Source organism: Girardinichthys multiradiatus, chromosome 21 (genome assembly GCF_021462225.1).
Source record: "Girardinichthys multiradiatus isolate DD_20200921_A chromosome 21, DD_fGirMul_XY1, whole genome shotgun sequence".
Lineage (NCBI taxonomy): Eukaryota > Metazoa > Chordata > Actinopteri > Cyprinodontiformes > Goodeidae > Girardinichthys > Girardinichthys multiradiatus.
In genome coordinates, this window is record NC_061813.1 from 29,410,203 (window position 1) to 29,435,183 (window position 24,981).

Sequence of the window (24,981 nt, forward strand, 5' to 3'; positions counted from 1 at the left end):
GAATGTTCACTGTCAGGCATGGTGGAGGCTTTATAATGCTCTGGGCCTGCCTGTTTGAATTCCAAATCCCCGGTGACTTTGTTACAGAGCACGGTATCATGAACTCTTTAAAAAACTAGCACATTATTAATAAAAAACTTGTTCTCTCTGCCAGAAAACTGAAAATAGATACCCACTGGGTATTTCAGCAGGGTGATGATCCTAATCATAGGGCCAAATCAAGACAGAAATAATTCACCAGACACAAGGGGTGCCAACAAATGTTGAGGGTTCTATAGCCTCCCTTGTCTGAATTTATCAAGACTGTGTCATCTTACTTGCTTCCCTTGGTCTCTATGGTCAGGCGACTGGTGTCTGTGATTTCTTCGTAATTCTTGGACCACACAAATTTGGAGTCGGGCGTTAAGTCAGAGTATTCAAAGTTCAGGGAGATGACACCATCATCATCGACTTGCACGACTATCTCCTTAGTCCCTGAAAACCAAATAGAAGGTGACCTGTGCAGGACATTCACTTTACCAGCTTAACCTCACATTACCTGATGATTTATCACCATCCTCCTACCTGGTTTGGTCAGAGCTAGGACCGGCTCTGTAACATCTGAGGTTTTGCCCACGCCGGCTTTATTCTGAGCACGCACGCGCAGCACATACGTCTCTCCTTCCTTAAGATTCTTAACCTACGTTTAAAGAAAGAACCCGGATAAGGCAGAGCCCCATGTTAGAACAAAATGCTCCAAACTCACTCCATGTAAAGACCTTGAGGTACGTTTTCTCTGCGGTCTTGGTGTTGACTCCCCTCCAGGCCTCCTCCGGTGCGTCTCCCTCCTTGATGTCAACGTAGAAACCATTTACCGGATCACGGCCCTGGTACACGGGAGGTTTCCACAGCAACACCAGGGAGTCACTTCGTACCTCTCTGACCTGCAAATCGTGAGGAGGTCCTATGAGCAAATATACAAACAAAGAGGGCTTAGAAAACAGAAAATCAGGACATTTTGGCTGCATTTGGAAACTGTTTAAGTCTAGAAAGGAACATTCATGACTTATTTTAATCCAAGTGAAGCAAATTAATTTCCCACAATGCTTTTCTGGTCTTCATAATGTGATGTATGACAAGAGATCATAATGTGACATAATCCCTTCTCTGATGTTTAGTTTAGATTTCTTTGATTTTTATTAACATATGATCACTTTTAAAGCAATGATAAAAAGAAACCACCCAAACACTGAGTGTCATTGCACATCATTTCATGACTGTTAGGTCAAGGAATCTTGAGTTATTTAGCATGGATAATTAAATTTTCTTTTAGTAAATAATGACTTTTTCAGCCTATAAGTGCTAAAATCTGCCTTGGTTCATTCTTCCAGTCAACATTAACAACTTTTCTAGCACATATACACCAAGAGGTTTCTTCTTGGAGTAGTCTTTTCACCTTTAATTATTTACCACTTTAGTTTTTTAGATGGGGTGACACTGTGAAAAGCACCCCATTCCCTCGTTTATGTATGATGGAAGATCTGTGATGCTGTGGGCCTGCGTCTCAGCCCTGGGAACCTTGTAAGAGTGCAGTAACTATTTGAAATACCAGGACATTTAAAAAAAAAATGGAAATATCTGAAGAACAATATCAAAGAAAGGTTTTACCAATGGTTTGGATTTGGTCCAGTTTATAAAACTAAATCACAATTAATTAATTTAAGTTGTTAATATAATCAACATATTTGCTTAGTCAATTAAGATTGAGATAGTGTTTTTCGGATCTCAAGAGTTGCAGTTAGATCAACTAACCAGGTACAGCGATGGTCCACTCCTCACATAGGAAGGTGTCACTGGGCATCGACGGGATGCCGACGCCCGCCATGTTGGCAGCTCGCACCTGGAACTGGTACTTTCTGTTTTCCCGCAACTCTGACACCTGGCATGCAAAGACACAACCAGGTAAACCATCTGCTGATCAGACTTACAGCTGTAAAACACCTGGATGATGAAGGACTTCCCATGGTCTCACCCTATAGGCTCTGTCGCTCACAGCCTTCACGTTGGCTTCGTGCCACTTCCCTGGCACGCCGTCGACTACCTGACGGTAATCCACGAAGTAGCCGGTGATGTCAGCGCCTCCAATGAAGGTCGGCTGCTTCCAGGAGAGCACCATGGAGTCCTGCACACACTCCAGAACGGTGATGCCATAGGGTGGAGCGGGAGAGGCTGGGACAGAGGACTTAAAGTTAACCACATTTGCCTCAGCAGGGAGGCTGAGCTCATGGGAAAGTAAAATAACAGAAAACTGACCACATCTGGTCTAATGCACTCATCATCTTTAATTATTCAAACTGTTTTATTATTCCTTTACATTGGTTGCTAAGGAATTCAATACTTAATGTGTTCTGAGAAAATATGGGTGGACAATCTCATTTTTTATTAAATATCATCATACAATTTGTTTAAAATCATTACAGAAACAAAATGAAGAGAGTGAATGTGAACTGGATTTACACTTCAGCTTTGAGGCCTGTGAGTAAGTCCATGGTGTCCACATTTTGGATGCCCAAAGTGTTTAACATCCAGAAAGGTCAATGTCCTGCTCTTGTGTTGGTATGATTACCCATTTCTGAGGCAGGCTCAGACTGAGACACTTCAGATATGAAAAGTTTCAGTATATTTGTAGGTTAAAGTGCTCAGGAGCAATCATCAGGAGAGCTGAGGCTGGTGCTGAGGTGACAGATGACAGGCAAACAAGTCGGGGAGGGGCTTTTGGGTAAGTAATGGTAAAAAAAATAAAAATAAATCAATCCATGTGCTTAGTTAAAGAACAAACACTAAATACGGTGAGGACTTACCTTAAACAGAAGAATGCATGTGGAGTTGTTCATTTAGGATTTTTATAATAATTTTAATACTGTGTTTTGTAAAAGTACAAAAAGATGTTGAACTTTTGTCACATAATCACAAACCTGTGTATATTAATAAGATTTTATACGCTGGATCAATGTAAAGCACTGCATTTAGTGAAGTGGGGGGTTAATGATGATTTTTTTTCTTTTTTTTACAAAGAAGAAATCAGTGCAGTGGTATTCAGCTTCCTTTACTATGATACCCATAATTAAATTCCAAAGAAGAATGGGCATACATTCCACAAAGACTTGCAATCATGCTCTACTTTGCTTTGGGTTATCACATAAAATCCCAAAAATAGTCTAGAGTTTGTGATTGTAATGTGACACCATGTGAAAAGTTCAGGGGGCTTGAACTTTATATTTTCTAGATATTTTCTAGATATTTTGGAAGTCATTGTAACCTTGAATGACAGAGAATCAATGTAGCATCATAACTAAAATGTTTCCATCTCTGGTTGGTGCTCATCTGCCTGTTCTCTCCTGGGCTTTGCACTCTCCTCATTACGAGAAGCAGCTACAGTGAACTTACTTGCCCCTGAGGACCATCAGGATCTTTGTTTGATCCCGAATCTCCCTGACTGTCTGAAAGTGTACAATTTGGATTTTATCAGTAAGAGATTCAGAAACTCTGAGAGGGGGTTTTCTACAAGATAAGGGGCCCAGCTCATGCCTTTCTTGCCCCTTTGTTTTTACTCTCCAACAGGTTCTGCTCTGAAGAGCCTGGAACCAGTAACCCCGGGCCCCTCTCTGGTTTCAGTGTCAGCCTGAGGTTTATTGTGTCTTTCGACAGTGTCATGGGAAGGCTGGACAGTTTCATGCTTGTCCGTCCAGCGTGGCTCGTGCTCGGTTAGTGGACACGCGTTACCCCCCGGCCCCATCTCCGAAAACACACCATGTGGAATGCCGCCCCCTATAGGTGTTAGCAAAGAAAAGCAAAAAAAAAAAACACAAAAAACAATTTAACCAGGCAACAATACATAGCACTTAAATCACAAAACAATTATCGAGCACAACAACAGAAAAACACGAGCGTAATATTCAGAACATCATCCTGTAAAATACAAAGAAATGTCTTCATCTGACTGGGAGGGAAAATGAAGACAAGATGACCAATAGGTGACATCCATGTGAGAAGGATTTGGGAAACAGAGGACATGCACCAACAACTTATGCTGTTTAAAAACAATGCCAACGGCTCTACAAGGTATTGAGACCCATCGCTCTGCTATGGTTGTATTGCTATGAAAAACATTTGCCTTTCCAACATGACTTTTTATTAATGGGAGCATGTTTAAGTTTTGTTTGTTTGCATGTCCTCTAAGATCTTTTTCTTTTCTCAATTACAGTAATAGTAAACTTTATCACACATTAGGTAAATATGATTTTAAATCAATTTGCCATACTTCTCCCTGCAAGACAAATACATTGGCATTGCTTCTGAGTGTGTTTAATAAGGAAAAACAGACTCTCAGTATAGAGTTAGCCAGATAATGACAGACATCTGAAGGCTCTGTTAGTTTGGATGCTGCAGATAGGTTTCATTAGGAAAAAACAGGTGCTTATTGACGATTACAATAGTTTTTAACACGCTACACTGCCGTTAAATTGGATTTGTCCTCTAACAGTTTTCCTCTTTTTTTATTTTGTCACACCCAGGCCTGATTACTGCCAGATCTGTAAAATCAAAAATCACCTAAATAGAACCTGTCTGAGAACATGTAAAAGGCTAAACCAACTCGGAAGAGAAAAGACTAGAAGTAAAGTCATTTCTAAGTCACTTCTAGACTCCAACAAACCACATAAACGCCATTATCCACAAATGAAGAAAACATGGAAGAGCTGCGGACCTTCCCTTGGAGTTAACAACAACTATTTATCCAGGAGGTCACAAAGGAACGCAGAACATCTAAAGTGCTGGGGACCTCACTTGCCTCAATTAAGGTCAGTTTCATAACACAACAATAAGAAAGAGACTGGGCAAAAATCACATGAGAGAATTACAAACCAAAAGACCTGACCAAAAGAAAAAGAACACGAAGGCCTCACATTTGCCTAATAAGACTTTTCTCAAGACTTTTGGAAGGTGAATGTACCCTTAACTCTTGTGTAAAAGTAACACTGCATTTCAGAATAAGAACATAACTACATCAAACATGTTGGTAGTGAAAGGGTCTAGGGCTGCTTTGCTGCTTTAGAACCTGGACAACTTGCCAAATTTGATGAAAGCATGAATTCTGCTCTCAGAAAATCCTAAAGCATGTCTGGCCATCAGTCCTTTGCTTTTAGCTCAAGCACACCTTGGTTATGCAGGAGAACAATGACCCAGAGAGATCATTTCATAATTTCTACAGGTTGTTCTTTATGTGTGCTCTTCTATCAGTCTATTGTGTTTAGGCAGTGAAGCCATCTATCCAAGCTTTTACATTAATTTATGATCTGTTAGGTTTAGGAAAGCAGCATACTTTGGCTTAAATTGCAATTTTTTTGTAAAACTATTTATTTATAAATTACAAAGGCAAGATTTTTTTTTACCATAAAAAAAACCTAAAATATATTATAATTATTTTCCTGTGCATCTGCTTGCAGAAACAATTATACACATTAAGTACTCTAATGAATTAATTGATCCCTAAATATAAATTTGAACCTTTATATTGATAAGTGTCAAAAAATCAGCACAATTCTCTGTTAGGTTAGCCTCAAAAGCAAATGTTAGAACAAGAAAACAAGGAGCAGTCTGGGATCTGTCGGGTGTGGAGGGTCCATCTTTTGGTACCTTCAGCACCACGTGGGTAAGCCGACACAACCTCGGCCCAGGACATGTGATGGTGGGGAAGCGGGGATGTAGTGAATGATGTACCACATTGATCCGGTTTGTATCAACCGCTGAATTGGATCAAATTGATCCAAAATAGAGGAAGCATACAAGTCCTGACCCTGCTTCAGGCAGAGCAGGGTGTTTGTAGGGTGGATGCAGCTGAACAGGGTGGTGTAGAACAAAATATTGGAGTGACAGAGTGGGAACCATAGAGGGAGAGTGTGGGAGTGCAGATGAAGATCTGAAGACACATTTAAAAAATCAGCAGGATCTTTTTTATTGTGGTTCTTCCATCAAATGTTTTTCATGAAACTAAAGAAATTTACACATTTGGCATCAATAACTCAACAGATGTCAAAAGTCACACTGTTGGGAGCATTCAGGAGACATTTTGTAAAAATGTAATCTCTTTCTATTTAGTCAATTAAGTCTTTAATTGTGTCATTCCATACTAAATACTTGCATATAGATGCCCTACATCTTAAAATATATACTTCTAATGACAAGTCTATTAATATTTATTAAAAGGTACAGAGTTCAGGTGCTTAGATATGTACACTAAGGAGCCAGAGGCTTGAACAATCTAATATTTATCTAGTATTTCAGCTATTAACACAATTGTAGGTATATCCTGTGACAGATTTTTTTCACTCACCAATCGCAGCTTTCACCTCCACTGGTTCTGATATTGGGGAGAACTGGCTGAGACCTGCAGCGTTCACGGCCCTCACCCTGAACACGTATTGCTCTCCTGTAATCAGCCCATGGCAGATGAACCTGCAAGACAGCCAAATACATTCATGATCCATAACAGAGGCAAATTTGTATCTGATTAATGTGAAAAGAGCAAAACAGGAAGAAGTTTGACCTTGTTCCCTTAACAGGCTTGTTGTTGCATGGCTCCCACACGTCGCTCCCCACAATGCTGCCCTCAATGTAGTACCCAACCAAGTCTTTGACATCCTTAGACGCCTCCCAGCTCACCACAACGGATGTATCTGTGTTTCTGGTGGGAACAACTTTTCCTGGAGCAGATGGGATATCTGTGGATGAGAGCGTCTGATATTTTTGGACTGCTGTTGTTATGATGTGTTTATATAGTAATGTTTATTAGTTTTTAAGCACATACATACACAGAATTCAATAAAGATTTAGTGTGAATATTTTAGCGGGGTGTTCAAGGTACTTCTGTACCTCCATGACGTTAAAATTAGGCTTGGCTAAATAAAGACTCTCTTTTTAAAGCCAAAGATGGGTCCCTACACAGAAACAAAATTGCTGGATTGTGTCTTTAACCCAAACACTGAGTTTATGATGTTCTGAGATTTTATGGGTACTTTTAGACAAACATTGAGGGAGGAATGTCCCCCAGATTGGCAGCTTAGAGATGAGACAAAAAAGGAGCCGAATCAAACTTCACAAGCAGCCATTTTAAATTAAACCTGGTCTTGAGGTCACTATGATCTTAAGATCAGAAGCTCTTAGTTATTCCCAGGACTCGACTTGTGACCAAGGGTGACAGAGCTTTTTCAGCGGCTGCCCCTAAACTCTGGAACCGTCTCCCTCTTTCTGTGAGGTCTGCCAGGTCCTTAAATGATTTTAAATCTCTTTTAAAAACTGGCTTTTAATTCCAATGAGCGCAACCATTAGGCACGTCTGTGTTTCCTCTATGCCTTTCACTGCTGATTCTACTTTTTATATGGTCAACTATACTATGTGACAGAAGACATCTAGAGAGTCTAGTTCTGCATGTTAAAGTGTCTTCTGACCAAGCTTGTCGCCCACTGTGATGGTTTCAGTTGGCTCAGACGGTTCCCCGACTCCAGCAGAGTTGCAGCAGCGGACACGGAACAGGTATGACTTTCCCTCAGCGAGATCAAACAGAGCGAAGCGTGGAGACTTCACAGGGATCTCTGTGTTCACCCTCTGCCAGTTATCTGTGCCCGAAACACACTGACAAATAAAGCCGTAAGAGTAAAACAATTTTAAATAACTCTTTATGTCGCAGCAAAATATACGCTTACATAACTTTGTCACTGTTCACCTTCTCCACATAGTACATGACCCCTTCAAGGCCCTTTTCTCCAGGAGGCTTCCAGCTCAGGACCACATAGTTTTTGGTTGCCTCAGTCACTTGCAACTCACAAGGTTTGCCAGGAACAATGCCCTCTAGAGGTCAAAGGATGAGTTAGAAGGGCCCCGAACTTCAGATGAACAACAGAACAATTAGACAAATATGACATCCAGTCTAGTGACTTTCTTACCTGCAGGCTCCTCCTCTGTGACAATGATTTGGCCAGTCCAGGGTGCAGAAGTACCTAATAGAAAACATGTATATGATCAATATTATTTTGATGTTTACATTTCCTGGTTTTTATTTATTTTCAGTTTTAATTAAGCACAGCTTATCTATAATTTTTTCTTTTCCTCAGCATGTTTTTTTTATATGATATTATGAATCTCTATGATTCTTTTATCACACACATGGTAAAGCTAGATCCCCTGGCTTCAGTACCTCTCATGCGGGCACGGTCGGCCGGGTCCATGGCAGCAACCGGCTCAGAGACCCGAGACGGGCGGCCAATCCCGCTTTTGTTGACGGCTCGGACTCGGAAGATGTAAGATCGGCCCTCCACCAAACCAGTGACGGGGAAACGGGCAAACTTGACAGGAGTATCGTTGCACTGAACCCAGTGAGTGGTTCCAACCTCGCATCTGTTCATAACAACACAACTGCAGAATATTAAACTGGATAGACAGTAGTTTTACTTCTACTTCTACTTTTAATCACTACACAACATTAAAAATACAGATATATCCCACAGTAAAAACATTTTTACAAGAAGTATTTTATATCATATCCTTGATTACAGATAATTGACTTTGTAAAGTGCCTTGAGAGGGTTAGATCCTGTGAACGTTTCCTGGGATTGGATATGTATATGATGTGAGTAAAATTGCACAGAGTGAATGAACAAGACTGATTATTTCCTGTTGATGGATTTAAAAAAGGAGAATTTTTTAAAGAAACAGAGTTCAATTGATTTGTCCCTTGTTGCAGATTTTTAGTTCTCTTGTACCAGGGCTAAGGATATAAGGGTAGGACTTTGGACCTTGAATTTTACTGTTTATTTTTACAGTGAGATTGTCACATCTCCACATCTGATACTTGATATTTTTGCAGACAGTTTGTCTTGTTTCCTCTGATATATGGTAAGAAGATGGATGCAGCTAATACACGGAAAGACTAGGACAGAGCTTCACCTTCCAGCAAGACAACAAGTCTAAACAAATGGCCAAAGCTACAATGTAATGGTTTAGATCAAAGCATGTTCTTGTTTTAGGATGGCCCAGTTAAAGTCCACACTTAATTCCAGTTAAGAATCTGTGGCAAGACTTGAAAACTGCTGTACATGCAGCTACTTTCAAACTAATTTAATTAAAGACTTCCAGCTGCAACTGTGGTAGCTTTATGAAAAGAGTAACCTGGATTGATAACCGGTCACACCTCTGAGCTTTTTTATTAGATATGATCTTTTAAAGCCGTCTCCATTTCCTTCCACTTTAAAATTATGCTCTACTTTGTTTTGGTCTATCGGACAAAACCCAAGAAAATCCATTCCTCTTACCTTTACATAACATGGGGAATCTGTGGTCTGTGGTCTTTTGCACACTTATGATTACATTTCATTAATTAATTAGATTTCAATAATTAACCAATGACAAGTTTGTATGAACCAGATTCCTTATACTATAAAAGCCCTTACATTGACTGATGCCCTTTTTCAATTACTTTATACAATTATTTTAATCCTATTTTGTAAATATATTCCATCTGGCAAAAAAAATAAAAAATGGCAAAGGACTATTGGCAACTTGAACATGTGACATAATGATATGATAAGTGGTATGATAAGTACAATTCAAACTGTAGCATTATGACAAACCTGTCAACAAAGTAGCCCAAAATTGAGTTTCCTCCTTCAACAGCCGGTTGTTTCCAGGTAACAATAATGTAATCCTTGTTGGCGTCCAGACAGCGCACGTCCAGTGGGGCCCCAGGAGCACCTTCCACCTCTGCATCTGCATCTAAACAGACAATAACAACAATAATGCCTTTTCTTATGTTTCTTGCACTACAATCGTTAAACAAAGTGAATCAACAAGACATTAGGTTTTGTTGATTCACTTTGTTTGCATCACTTCATTTGATTTCTTTAAGATGTATTCATAAATACTTGTCCAGACACAAAGCACTGCTATGGCTAAGAAACAACAAAGACAGAAGTCTCAGTGGTGTTCTCTAGCCCAAGTTTAAACCACAAGTACAACAAAACACAAAGGTCAGCTTTGGTTGAAAAATTACTTTTCTATAAATCGAAATTATCAACGATAATAATTTTTAGAAACAAATTGTGATATTAAGATTTTGTTTAGTACATCTCTGAGATGTAATAAAGAAATCACTTGATCATAAAATTTGACCAATATCTCACACCCTTGTTAGCATGTTGAAGTTAACACAAGCTAATGCCAAGGCAACGGCTAGACGTCATTGTGTTCATGGCAAAGAAACAACACTTTGACACAGTCACTCTAAACGCTGAAACAACAAATGTTTGGGGGATTTCTGGTGTTCACACGGAACAGTTACCTGTAAAAAGATTTGAAATATGTATACCCTTTGTATTATTAATCAGCAAAAATATGCTGTACATACTTTGTGAGGCAGAGAACATTTAATATCCAAGTTAGTGCATTGACTAACCTGAGCAGCATGTCCTTTCTCACTGAAAGCCTTTATTAATCTCAATGCATTTAAAGACAGACTCATTCCATTACTAAAGCCTCTTAGAATAGCACAACTGCTGCCAGGATCAGGGTGTTTTTATTATGGTTTTTCTTTTACTAGGTAACCATGAGCTTGCAACAAGGGAGGAATTGGGGTCTATTTTCTAGCCTCCTCATGCTCAACATGACTTGTGTGCAGATGCTGAAACCACATTTGACAGGTTGTCTCTAAAGGCAGCAAAGATAAGCTCAACTGACCTGTTTTTTCCATGGCATTTAGACGGATACCAGAGACTTGCCACTCAGCGGTGCCTCCATTAGAGATATCCTATTTAAAACCACTCACTGACATTCAGACGCTGATAAATATACCGTGCTTTATCAGGTGCCAGGTTGTGTGCTGTTGTGACTGTGACCTTGATCTCATGAGACAAAAACAAAGGGCGAGGGAATGCCCTGGAGTTTAGCTTGGGTCGACAAGGATTACAATTATTTAGGTTGTGTACACAAATAGCATTTGTTTTGGGTTCATTGGATTGTTTAAAAATTCCCTGGATATAATTCAGCCATAAGCCATTCGTGTCAGATCCTCGTACACAATAAAACTTAACTCCTGACTTTTTAAATAAAATATCCTTGAAGGAGGTTCTTACCTCTGACAAACACATAGGCTGAATAGGTTTCATATCCAGACTTAGTGGCGACGCGCAGAGTGTAGAGCCCCTCGTCCTCCTTGTTGAGGTGGGTAAGTGTCAGCGTGGCTCGGTCCCCACTCCAGCGCATGTGGGTCCATTTAGATGGAGGCAACAGAACATCTAAAAGAGACAGCAAGGAAGGTGGCGATTGCATTTATAGTACACTAAACTACAAACATCAGGTTAGAAGAGGGTTTAAAAGTGAGCCAATGTAGTAGTACGTGTCTACCCACCATCTCTGTACCACTGAATCTCTGGCTGGTAGCGGTGAAGAGCAGGGTAGATGATTACTGTGCAGCCCAGACTCATGGTTTCTCCCTCTCTGCCGAACGACACTCCAAACGTATCAACAATGTGAATCTGGAACGTGATGCCGTACTCAGAAACTGGGCCGACTAGAGGCAAATCAGACGAGTCAAAAAAAACATATACTACTGCAATCAAGTAAGGGTCAAAACATTGTAAGTTAAATAAAACATGGCATCATCTGTCATGGAGTGACATTTTGGACTTGTTGGTTTATTTTGTAATTTTGATTCTCCTTATGGCTCTTTGTTTATTTCTTAAGTTATTGTTTCTATGTTCCCCTCTAGTTTCTCTGTTTACTTTAGTTCATAGTTATTCTAGTTCTTTATTTCCTCCTCTGATTTATTCTCTTGCTTAGTTTGTGTTTTCTGTTTCAGTCCTTTCACCCATCCTCAGCCTTTGTATTTGTTTCACCTGTTCCTTGTCACACCTGTTCCCTGTTTCTTTGATTACCTGCCTTTTGTTCCCCTCTCTGTGCTCTGTGTATATTAGTTGTTCTGTTTGTTTAGTTCCTTGCTGGTTCCTTGTTTCTATGTCGGTGTTGTCTACGTTTCTATGTCTATGCTTTGTCTATGCTTCGTTTATGCTACGTGTACCATGACTATGTTTAGTTCATGCTTCTTTTTGCCATACTACCTGGAGTGTGGAATAAATTATGATGCGGCTACCGAACTCTGTTCTGCGTTTTGGTCCGACCCACAGTCCTCTGCCGACATCATCACAACAACAATAACTTTGACACTACTTACAAATGTGGGTAATGACGCTTAATATCTGGGACCTTAGTGCTGCATGGAGGACCCTGGTAGCATGATGTGTGGCTGAAGCACACTTCTACAGATTGGTCAGTAGACAATTTAAAGGAGTTACGCCCTTGCTGGCAGTGTACCTATTAAGTTATTGTAAAACTTTTTGTAAGGTGTGCAATTTCTAGGCTGCGGCTCATATGTAAAATTTATTTCTCACATTGAAAAAAGAGAAGTATTGGTATTGCATTTCAATAAGTTGAGAAATGATTTCTTTTGACATTACTCATCAAGATATGTGCACAAAGCACTCCACTATAGCATGAAGGATGGTAAGCTCAGCAGTATGCTAAAAATTGAATAGAAACCCCCACATCCTTTAATGCTGCAAACAACCTGATAAAGGTTCTGATGGTGCTTGCTTGTATTCGACAAGGCTAAAACTGATGGTGGAGGTGCAGAAACCTTCACTATATATAAAGAAATTTTGTGGATTGTGGACATAACTTGCACAGTTATGTTCAAATCTGACCTAATCCAGCCATGTTAGGACAGCGACACAGACTACGTTACATACAGCGGACCAGCTGTATCAAGTGGACAAAACCACAAAATTACATAACAAATGTAAAATATTGTATCCTTTAATGACTTGAGACCATTAACATACATGATGGAATAACATTAGTCCTGATTTTCTTTCAGAAATACAGTCAGTCATTTTCTACCGCAGGGAAGCTGGTGCCTATCTCCAGCAGTCTATGGGCGAAAGGCAGGGTACACCCTGGACAGGTCGCCAGTCCATCACAGGGCAACACACATACAACCATGCACACACTCATACACCTAAGGGCAATTTAGATTGACCAATTAACCTAACAGGCCTGTCTTTGGACTGTGGGAGGAAGCCAGAGTACCCGGTGAGAACCCACACATGCACGGGGAGAACATGCAAACTCCATGCAGAAAGACCCCTGGCCAGGAATCAAACCCAGGACCTTCTTGCTGCAAGGCAACAGTGCTACCAACTGCGCCACCGTGCAGCCCCAGAAATACAGATAAATCTAAAGAAAAAATATTGGAATTTCTGGCAAATAATGTCAAACAGAAAATGAGTTACAATGAGACAAATCGTTATTGGAAACAGTGCGTTCCCAAAATGCTAAGCATAACATCCAGATATTTTTAAGACAACATGAGCACCAAATTTCAACACAGGTTAAACACAGGTTCAAACTTTCCACACAGGTTAAATTTTAGGTTTTTTTTACCAAGTAACCAGACTTCCCATCAATGCTAATGCTGCTTGCTATTGTTAGTTTAAAAGCAGAACTAAATTAATACAAAACTTAAATAATATACATTAAATTAATAACAGGATTAGACTTGTTGGGAAGTGTCATATCTCAAAGAACAGGAAAGAAATCTTAACACTGATGGAGGAAATTCATACTTACGTCTGGGCACTGGCAGAGTTTCATCAATTTCACCTTTGAATCCTATGGGAAAAAGCAGCAGCTGCTATAAATACATACAGTTTACAGAACCCAGTATTGTATGACAGTCAGGATGAATTGAATGTACAGTATTTAAAAAATATATATATATTGCATGACGTAGAGCATATTTAATTTGTAATTTTGACTTTTAATGTATTTTAAATAGTTTTATTATAGATGTGCTTGGGAGAGTTGTGATGGTGCTGAGCTTTGATAAAACCTACGTTTGACAACGACAGAGGCAAATGCAGACTGCTCTCCTTGGGAATTCATGGCAGAGACACGATACTGAGCCGTATCATCAAAATCACATCTGCAAGACAAGACCATTAATTAATCATAATATGTGCATAATATCAATGAGGGATGAACAAGATTGGTGTCCTTCCCCCTCTTTAATTCCAGCTTCAGCCCTCTTAAACATGTATGCATAATACCAACGATGTGAGACCCAAGCCATAAAGCATCCTAAACACCTGAGCCAGGAACACTCTGGCTATAACTAGACACCACTGGTGATGTCATTTCCATCCAGCGCAATATGGCTCTGTGCTTGAAAGTATGTGTTGGGTGAAATGCAAAGGAGAAACTGAATCTGATACAGGAAGTCACAGAATGTGGAGGAAAAACAGCCCACCTTGTGAGTTTGGCTGTTTACTTAGGCAAAAGTAAGGGCCGGTGTTATCTGTTACAACCAGGGTGTGTCCAGAGGCATTTGAGAAAAATGCATGTAGGCATCTTAAATTGATGTTGTGCATTGGCCTACCTGCTTTTCATTCTTGGTGCTGTCTGCCTAACTACTTAATTAGCTAGCAAGAAACCTTGACAGGAAGGCAACTAGTTAAATCAAGATTGTGTTCAACTTGTACTCTAAAGTTTGGATTTTGGAATTCTAGGTCATGAAAATCACATGGAAAATCATAAGTCTGATTTGGAAGGTCAGACGTTCCTCACAAACCCTGAAATCAATATGGCTGCTGTGCCAAAAAGCAGTGATAACTGCAGTAAAATGAACCACATACTTAAATCAGTACAACTCGTTGTGAATGTGCACAACAATTAATTCTGAGGAAAAGGTTAGGACACTCTACCCTCTTTTAGCTAATGTCAATACCTTCAGTGAGTTGCCTCTTGTTGCTATCTATCAGTCTCTGTCATCCGTCTAAGGAAAGTTTACCCTACTCCTAACTTTCAGCTGTGAGATATTTTCAGGTTTTCTTGCATGCACCATCTGTTTCAAGTCACCCCACAGCTTCCCACTGAGTGAAGATCTCAGCTTTCACTCAGCCCAGGGCTTTCCAATCCTTACTTTTCATCCAGTTCTTACTGAATTAACTGGTATACTGTGGGTCATTGTCATGTTGCAGGGTCCAGTACTGCCTCAACTTTAATTCTTTACTGATGTTTACAGTAATACTATGTATAAAGGGGGGGGACTTGTTCTTTTTGTGAGTATGTGTTTGCCTCTCTTTTTTATTCTCTAGAAAGCATACCTGTAAGCCTCTAAATAGAGTAGTATGAACCAACTTGACAGGGGATGCCACACTTACTTGTTGATCTCCAGCGAGTGCACATTGTATCTGCTCTCCAGTTTAAACTTGCCAGGATTGGCAAGTGGGTCAATTGCCACATTGTTTTTGTACCTTAGATTAGGAGGTAGAGAACAGGACAGATAAAAAGAGAAGATTTAGAAGAGTCAGGAAAGAACATTTTGAGAACATCTCAAAGGAATAATGCGATTTATGTCTGGGGCCTACCAGATGACCCTGGGGTCAGGCCAGCCGCTGACAGTGCAGTGCAGCCGCACACACTGCTTCTCCCACACAGTGTGGGAGCGAGGTTTAATCACGAACTCCGGGGCATGCATCAGGCTGTCTTCGTTCATACGCTTGAAGTGTTCTTCGTGTTCATGGATCTAAACATAGCAGAGTGAAAACATTCAGGACAATTTCACCTTTGAACACCAGTGAACATTCAAACCAAACAAAACAAGGCACCATGAATGCAGCAGGAATTCACATTACATACACAAACAGTGCAAATTCTGTTCCTGTGTTAATCTTAAGAGTGCACATGCAAGCCACACAGCAGCGGCATATGTTTTAAGCGTGAGTGCATGGTTTTCATTGTATTCTAATAATAACTTAGTGTGGTATTATGTGCCGTCCAGCTCATAATATGACAAGACCACTGGGACACTGTTTCCATGTATCTCAAGAAAGCAATGTCCTTAAGAATTTGTCACCCACTAGTGAGGCTGCCTGGCAGAACGGAGACAGATAAAGGCTCAGAGTGGGTCTCTGTGGTGTCTGTAATGCTTGTTAAATGGCCCAGCTACTGCTTCACATAATCACCCACATATATAAATAACTTCCTTGTGTAAAATGATGTAAGAAAATCTCCTTATCCAAATGTACTCACATTTCTACTCACTGGTGCAAGTAACTGTGGTTCAGGCAATAGTAGAGACAACATAACAAGTATATTACTTTTAAAAGGTTAAGTATTTTACAATTGTAATACAAATGGGAAGAATCTGTAGATTTTGGGTCATCACACATCAAATGAACACCTTTTCATCACCTATCACTAGTGGCACGTCATTATATTCAAACCAGCCAGCAGCTGTACAATCTCAACGTGTGGTTGCAAAAACCACCAAATTACCTCTTTGGAAACATCCTCTTAAATTGGAAATAGCAGACATGCCAAAGAACCAGATTTAAACAATATGCTGCATTTTCATTTCATCAATAAAAGTCCTGAAGTCATGGCTTTTTGTTGTGATGTGTCCCCCCAAGATAATCCATGGACCCTATCTAACTACACTTTTGAAATTTTTGAAACATTAAGTTAGGTAAGGAATGTGAGATGTAAAGCTGCTGTGGCATTGCCATTTATGTTGCCATAGCCTACCACAACATACGCTGGTGTAAACATGAACAAATTAAGCACATTTTGAGGACATCAAGTCTTATTACATCTTTGATGTATGTAATGTGTTGTACAATGCATGTGGATTTGAAAGAATCAGTGTAAAATTCACATTGTTCTTCTGCATCAGGAAGGGGTACCTTAATTTTTCTGTCACCATCTAATTTATTGCCCCCAAGTGTTCAAATAGGAATTAAATTAATAGAAAGTAGATACGAGTGTGTCAAATGGAGCTTCTCCAAGTTTAAAGTTTCGACTTCATCAGGACAGTCTGCATACATTTTAGTAGCACTTGCATCAATTCTGTAAGATTATTCACATATAACATATCTGTGTTATACCTACAGCTAAAACCAGATATTTACATGCAGTATATAAAAAGACAATATTTTTTTGTTAATGTCTGACATTCAATCAACTAAACTTTTCCTGTTTTTAGTCAGCTAGGTTTAACAAAATGTTCTGTGTTTGCCAAAACAATTTTACATGTATTTCTTCAGTATTTGGTGGAATTGCATGTTAAACATTTTGAGTGTCCTTCTCCACAGCAGTTTGATGGAACTTTGGGCCATTCTTCCTGATAGTACAGGTGTAACTGAGTCAGGTTTAAAGGCCACCTTGCTCACACCATAGACACACCTTTTCTTTTGGTAGAAATTAGATCAGGGCTTTGTGATGCATGGAAAACCCACTGTACCCAAGCTTTAACTTCTTGATTGATGTATTGAAATGTTGCTTCAATACTTCCACATAATGTTCTGTGTTCATGATTCCATCTATTTTGGAAAGTGCACCAATCCATCTTGCAACAAACCAACACTAAAACATGATGCTGCCACTCCTGTACTTTATTTTTGTGATGGTGTTCTCAGGTTTCCCCCTTTCCTGCAAATGTTTACATTTTTCTTTCATCCAACCAGACATGTCTTCAGAAAGTTTAGGTCTTTGTCTCTAAGTGCATATGGAAACTGTAATCTGGCTTGTTTTGTTGTTATTCTTTTTGAGTTATGGTATTTGCCTCGTTGAGTGGCTTTTCACCCCATGTTGGTACAGGACTTGTTTCACTGTGGATAACGACACCCTCTTATTAGCTTCAGCCAGCATCTTCACAAGGTCTTTAGCTTCTGTTCTTAGGTTGATGCACACATCCGGCAACACATTAATCTCTGGGAAACAGACCGTGTCTCCCTTCTACACAGTACGATCGCTGGGCATTCCTATGGTGTTTATACTTGCCTATAGTTGTTTGAACAAATGAACCTTCAGGCATCTGGAAATTGTACTGAAGGATGCACCAGACTTGTGGAGGTCCACAATTGACCTCTTGATATCTTGGATTTATTTTGATTTTCACATGATGCCATGTCAAGTACAAGTAGTGTGAAAGGAGTCTGTTTGAGGCGTTGCCCTATAATACATCTTCATTGTATTTCATTGTACCTCAGATTATGGCCTCAGATAATGGACTTGTGTCTGTTCTGGTTCTGTTAGATCTCAGTGCTGCATTTGATACAGTCGATCACAATATTCTCTTAGAAAGGCTGGAATATGCTGTAGGGATCAGGGGAACAGCGCTAGGCTGGTTTAAATCTTATCTGTCTGACAGATTCCAGTTTGTTCATGTAAATGATAAATCATCTTTAAACTCCAGGGTTAATTGTGGAGTACCACAGGGCTCAGTACTTGGGCCAATTCTCTTTACTATATATATATGCTTCTAATAGGTCAAATTATTAGGCAGCATGGGATAAATTTTCACTGTTACGCTGATGATACTCAGCTTTACTTATCCATAAATCCTGATGAGCCCAACCAGTTAGATAGACTACAAGCATGTTTTGAAGATATAAAAACTTGGATGACGTTAAATTTTTTGCTTCTAAATTCAGAGAAGACAGAAGTTGTCGTCTTTGGACCGGAGTCTTTAAAAAAGAAACTGCTTAGTCAATCACTTAACCTGGATGGCATTAAATTGACCTCTGATAATAAAGTAAAAAACCTTGGTGTTATTTTTGACCAGGACATGTCATTTAAATCCCATATTAAACAGGTTTCTAGGATTTCCTTCTTTCATCTCCGGAACATTGCCAACATTAGAAATATCCTATTCAGAAGTGACGCTGAAAAACTAGTCCATGCATTTGTTACTTCAAGGCTGGACTATTGTAATTCTTTACTATCAGGATGTCCACAAAATGCAGTTCAAAGCCTTCAGCTGATTCAAAATGCTGTAGCAAGAGTTCTGATGAAAATTAAAAAGAGAAATTATATTTCTCCTATTTTAGCTTCCCTTCATTGGCTCCCTGTTAAATCCAGAATAGAATTTAAAATTCTCCTCCGCACATATAAAGCCCTTAATGATTTAGCTCCATCATACATCAGAGATCTGATTGTTCCATACGTTCCTAACAGAGCACTTCGTTCTCAGACTGCAAGTTTACTGGTGGTTCCTAGAGTCTCTAGAAGTAGAATGGGAGGCAGATCTTTTAGTTATCAGGCTCCTCTCCTGTGGAACCAACTCCCAGTTTTAGTCCGTGAGGCAGACACCCTGTCTACTTTTAAGGCTAGGCTTAAAACTTTCCTTTTTGATAAAGCTTATAGTTAGAGTGGCTTAGGTTATCCTGAGCTATCTTCCTTATGTTTTACCTCCATCTTCTTCCCTCCCTGTTGGATGGAGTAAGGGGGAGTCAGGTTTAGCCTAAACAGGCTCAGTTATGGTTGAGGTGCAAACACACCCTCAATTTCTGCTACCTGTATGACCCCTCTCTTTTCCAATGGTTATGGTCAATCTGACAGAGAGGGGTATCCCAATCGTTGTGGTTTTTAGTATAACAATGGCCATCAGTGGGCTCTAGATGGACAAGCTGTCTACTTTTAAGGCTAGGCTTAAAACTTTCCTTTTTGATAGTTAGAGTGGCTTAGGTTATCCTGAGCTATCTCTGTTGTTATGCTGCTATAGGCTTAGACTGCTGGAGGACATAATGACCACTTTCAGTCTTTTCGCTACATTCTCACACTACTCTCCAATTTTGCATTATTTGCTATTTCAACTTTTAACTTTAAGTTCTCTCTCTTTTCTCTTCCTAGAAGCTACACCTGGCCTGACTCTGTGTCTACCTGTGACACCTTTCTGGAGAGGGGAATTGTCCGAGCTTCTGCTGGCAACAACTCAATGCTCACCCTCTACCGATGATCCACATAGCCCTGTCTTTTAGTGTTTAACCCTTTCTCTCTTCTAGACATGGACGGAGCTTTTACTGTAACTAATTATATGTGCTCTCTTTCAGACTCTAACCTTGAAAACTGGCTCAGAGTTTATCTGTTCTTTCTTTCTAGGTGAAACGACTAAAGGAGCTACATCCACTTATATTTACTTTTCCTTCCCATAGAAAGTACTTCTGGATCAGTGCTTCTGTGTTCTTTTTGTGTCTCTGCTCTGTTCTCTCAAACCCCCAGTCGGTCGTGGCAGATGGCCGCTCACACTGAGCCTGGTTCTGGTTCTGCTGGAGGTTTCTTCCTGTTAAAAGGGAGTTTTTCCTCTCCGCTGTCGCTACATGCATGCTCAGTATGAGGGATTGCTGCAAAGTCAACGCCAGTGACTGTCCACTGTCTCTACATGCTCATCCGGGAGGAGGGAATGCTGCAAGTCACTGACTGGATGCAATCTGCTGGGTTTCCTTAGATAGAAAAACGTTTTATCCAATTTGAATAAAAAGCTAACTCCGACTGCACTGTTCAATTGTTAGGATTAATTGGAATGTATATACCTGACTGTTGTGAAGTGCCTTGAGACAACATGTGTTGTGAATTGGCGCTATATAAATAAAACTGAATTGAATTGAATTAGCTCAGATGTAGTGAATTAACTGATCAGAAGCTTACAAACCATCATATAATCATCTGGGCTTCCCCACATTGTTTACATGTGTAGTGATCTTAGTTTAAGGAAATTTCTGAATCCAAAGAAAGTAAAACAAAATTATCTTTAAAATTCTCTCCCTCGTTATTCTGGCATTTAGAATATGGGGGGAAATTTGATTATCCTAAAGGACCTAAAAAAGGAGAAGCTTAGTTTGATTTGTTGTCAGACATTGAGACACAGCTGTAACCATGAGAATATTATGACCTAAGCACACATCAACAGATCGTATTGACAATAGCAGAAAATAGTAAGCTGAATATCAACATGACCTTTTTGACTTATCTGAAATTTGTTGGAAACTTGGCACTGACCCTTTTATTCAGAGAGATGCGTTCAGCTGACTCACGCATGGCCTCCTTCCTGGAAGTCACCTCTGACCTCTCCATCTCCAGACCACTGGTAAACAAGTCCCTGCGGGCCATGTATGCTGCCGTGTCCCTCACTCTGGCCTCTTCTGTGTCTGACAATCCCGTAGCAAATTCTTGACTATCAGTGTCAGCAGAGCAGAACCAGAAGTGGGTTTGGAGGACCCAGAGTTATCATCACAACTGAAATAGCTCAAGATAATGCAGAACTTTCTATGTGGTGAACGTTTTGTTACCTGCCCCTGAAGATGGGTACTACATAGCCGATGATTTGGTTCTCTTTGTCAACAGCCAAGTAAGATGGCTTGGATCGCTTGGGTAAGGGGCTTAATTTGTTCTCCTCCAGTCCTGAGTGGGAAGATACCTTAAGCCTGAGACAAACAGAGCAGCATCAGTCTGGACCAAGCCAGACAGTGCCACATTACATAAAACATTTTTGATATAGGTAAAGCCAGGGATTGATTAGCTGTAGGTTAACGGAAAGTGATGGAAAAAGTTTAGTTGTTTTTTGTTACAGCACATTTATACCTCCTAACAACAGCTATCAGATTGATTAAACTAGCTACAATCAACCACAATTAAATTAAAGCCTGAATAACTCCCTGCTTCCGAATCCCGAATCCTGAGATTGAAAGGGCAGATCAGTTCGGCATTACAAGAGAATGATGAGCAATAAAAATGGCCAAGAAGTGTTGTCTTAGTTTACTTTTGTTTCTTTGTTTGCAATGTTTTCATCCACAATAAGACATCTCTATCATCTGTAATCCCAGTTAAGATCTTAAGCTTTATGGACGACTGTGACTCCATAGATGTGGGTTAAGTTATTTGAAGTATGAGATAAAACAAAATCTGCAAAGCGGCAAGGGTAAGGCAATGATTTATCAGCTGCTCAGCTTTTTCTGTGCCTGTCTGAGTCAATATCCTTTAAATAACCTGTGAATTAACTTGACTTTTCAAGAATAATCCCACAAAACGAAACCTTAAAAAAATAACTTGTGTTAGAAGAACTGTCAAATGCGGGTTTATCTAATAGGGTGCCAGTCATTTCAACCCTTTGCCATTTAGGACCTTTGCAGTTTTAATTGTTTCTTACCCAGCTGATTTCGGGTATTAAAAGTTACTGTCTACCATGGGGCATTTCAGGACTCAAGGTGTGTCCAGTTGTCCCTGGCAGAGGGACATTTTGTACCTGCTTTGAAAACCGACGATTTAAAATATTTTCCTGTAATCAATCGTTTTTTACTATATGGAAATATCATTTGATGACTCCAAAGAAAAATAACTACCAGCAAATGGTAATTTAGAAGGTCCCCCATGACCTCCATAACATTCAGTCACTTTCAACCTTCAAATCCAGACTGAAGACACACCTCTTCAGAATTCGTTTAACATCCACTTGTTTTTAATTGTCTTAATTTTATTTCTATTGCATTGTCTGGCTTCCTTGTTTATTTTGTCATATTGCTTCTTATGATTATGTCTAGAAAGGCTTCTTTCAAAATAAAATGAAATAATATTATTATTATTTAGTTATTATTCCCTAATCAGGGGTCCCAATCTGTCATAGAATCAACTTGAAAAATGGGATTAGATACTAATACGTAGTAATAGATAGTAATAAGTAATAATATGTTTTCACAAAATAATATACAATTAAATGCAATAAATAACTGAGATTAAGTGACTTTATCCTCATAATTTATGATAATATCAATTACAAAGAAAATATATTCATATGCCATGGTGCAAATATATTGGTACAAAATGAAAATAGCAAATTTGTTGGTAGGAAATAGGGGTACTAAATGGTGAAGGGCCAATAGACCTTTGCCATCCAACATAAATGCCGTAATAATGATAGTACCATAAGCGCCTTTTCAGATAACGTTTTGCCATATCGTAACCCCCCTCTTCTTTTTCCTTTGTCACCACAGCTCAGATTTTGGTGGCAATGAGCGAATAGTCTGAAATGTCAACTATCAGATGATGCTTAAATCCCTGAATTTGTTCACACTCAGCAGGTTGGTTTGCTTAGGATCACTATACTGTAAATTTTGTTGTACTTTGGATTGGAAAAGCATAACATACTGTGCTTAAATGTCAGTGAGTCTGAATTAGCTCAAAATCATCTATAACTCTGTTTTTGCCATAGCCCTTTTATTATTTCAATTCATTTTTCTGTAATCTTTCATATTTTGGGAACATATTGCACATTAGGACGATGAAATACAAATGAATATAGTCCATCTATAGAAAGGCCTTCTGAAACACTGCCAATTTGTCCAAAAACTGACAACTCAATACATTTCTACAGGAAGCAACTATCCTCCCAAATCAATCGATGCAAATGTGATCTGGTGGTGAAGGTTTAGTTACTATGGGGTGAATGTTTTAAATATTAGTATTGTCTTGTATTCAAACACACGTTGCATCTTCCCAGTAACATGCAAAGAATCTCATGCAGGACACAAACCAGTTTTGAGTTGATACGAAGAGGGATAATCTTCAGTTATGAATGAAGGTTCATCAAAGTGAAAAAAGGGAAACATTTAGAGCGATACAAAGTGGTTACTTGGTTTAAAGGAAAGATGATCCGAAAGCTCTGACTGGGAAGAGTTCCAGTAGGGTTGATGGAGGTGAACCAGCTCAGCTGGGGTGGGGAAGGCAGAGGTGTTAGAAAGGTAGTAGGGCTTTCCTTTGATATTGAAGTTAACTGATAAATGCATAAACTTCCAATCTTCTTCCCTTGTCTCTCCTCCTTACCCCCTGCTGGTGGCAGATAGGCTGGTCCCAGCAGAGTACCTGCTGCTGGACTGGTAGTGCCTCATTTTAGACTCTGCCTCCGTGCTACGATAGCCACGGTCGTAGTGGCGATGGTGCTTCTGGTAGAAGGGTATAGATCCAGACATGTTGCAGGCCACTTCCGAATGTTAGACCAGAGTTTCTTCTTGTCTTTCTGTTTGTCACGTTAGTTCAGTTAAACAGCAGGATTACCATGGGTTTTACTTATTAAACTCTTTTATTCACTGCTGTTGCAAATAAATCTAGCTATCATGGTACAAAAAAAAAAATCCTGCTCTAACTGTAGTTTAAACACTTTTAGATGATTTGAGTTCTTAGTAACAACAGGAAACTTTCAACATCTGCTCCATAGACATCCGTTTCAAACAATCAGGCACTTCATCAACATGCTTAATCAGACATATGCATCAATTACAACCTGGCAAGCTACATTATCATCCCTGCAGGATTCCACTTACCCTGGGCAAATCCCTCACACTCCAACCTTTTCAGAAAAATAAATGGTCCAACTCCACGCTTTACAGCTTGATAGCCCCACAGGTAGGTGCTTACAGTGCTGCGGTCTACACCACCAAAATAATATTGGCCCTGGCCAAAGTGTCCTAGCTGAAGTCACGGCCTTTTAAGGAGAGGCTGGAGATAAATATAGCTGGGAGCCGACTCTGATAGTGGAACACATTTATGGGTGCAGGTCTTCATGCCAGCAAGCAAAACGTTGTGGTGTGTAAACACAGATCTGCTTTTTAAAGTTACTTCAGTGACTGATTATTCCCTAATAATTCCCTGATATTTTAAAATTTTCCTTGTTTGCCATCTGACCTGTAGTTTTTCAGGGTTACTTAACCTTCAGCAGCTTTTGCCCTGCTTTTTACTCCAGCAGCTTCAGCTGTGACTAATGCTAACTTTAGCTATGCTATTGTTACTCCTTCACATTGAACAAATACCAGTCACTGTGTCTTGTGTCACTCTCTTTCAGCCTCTCTCATTTCTAGAAGAGTGAATGTCCTCTCTTGTCCCCAGCAGTCATAAACAACTCTGGACACAAGGGTAAGATTTAAAGATGATCAATATTCATAAACCTTACACCTTTCAGTATTTTGCCATGCTACAGTTACAAACTTTAGTGTGTTTTATTGGGAGTTTATGTCATAGACCAACAAAAAGAAGTATGTAATTATTAAGTGGAAGGACAATGATACATGATTT

At 39.6% G+C, this 24,981-nt stretch overlaps 1 protein-coding gene across 1 annotated transcript in view; it reads right to left on the reverse strand.

Annotated features, from left to right (window-relative positions):
- myom1b (myomesin 1b) overlaps positions 1 to 24,360 on the reverse strand; it is a 33,739-nt gene extending 9,379 nt beyond the window's left edge. Inside the window, exons 1-23 of the mRNA XM_047349803.1 lie at positions 24,234 to 24,360; positions 23,737 to 23,929; positions 21,210 to 21,344; positions 20,920 to 21,094; positions 15,510 to 15,667; positions 15,303 to 15,395; positions 13,977 to 14,065; positions 13,711 to 13,752; positions 11,435 to 11,596; positions 11,160 to 11,321; positions 9,663 to 9,804; positions 8,231 to 8,430; positions 7,980 to 8,033; positions 7,760 to 7,884; positions 7,485 to 7,668; positions 6,584 to 6,758; positions 6,371 to 6,492; positions 3,790 to 3,807; positions 2,012 to 2,208; positions 1,792 to 1,918; positions 759 to 943; positions 565 to 679; positions 318 to 474 (exon numbers count right to left, since the gene is read on the reverse strand). Coding sequence (XP_047205759.1) covers positions 318 to 474; positions 565 to 679; positions 759 to 943; positions 1,792 to 1,918; positions 2,012 to 2,208; positions 3,790 to 3,807; positions 6,371 to 6,492; positions 6,584 to 6,758; positions 7,485 to 7,668; positions 7,760 to 7,884; positions 7,980 to 8,033; positions 8,231 to 8,430; positions 9,663 to 9,804; positions 11,160 to 11,321; positions 11,435 to 11,596; positions 13,711 to 13,752; positions 13,977 to 14,065; positions 15,303 to 15,395; positions 15,510 to 15,667; positions 20,920 to 21,094; positions 21,210 to 21,344; positions 23,737 to 23,882 — 2,963 coding nt within the window. The 5' untranslated portion in view covers positions 23,883 to 23,929; positions 24,234 to 24,360. The remainder of the gene's footprint in view (positions 1 to 317; positions 475 to 564; positions 680 to 758; positions 944 to 1,791; positions 1,919 to 2,011; positions 2,209 to 3,789; positions 3,808 to 6,370; positions 6,493 to 6,583; positions 6,759 to 7,484; positions 7,669 to 7,759; positions 7,885 to 7,979; positions 8,034 to 8,230; positions 8,431 to 9,662; positions 9,805 to 11,159; positions 11,322 to 11,434; positions 11,597 to 13,710; positions 13,753 to 13,976; positions 14,066 to 15,302; positions 15,396 to 15,509; positions 15,668 to 20,919; positions 21,095 to 21,209; positions 21,345 to 23,736; positions 23,930 to 24,233) is intronic.
- Positions 24,361 to 24,981: the final 621 nt, after the last annotated feature.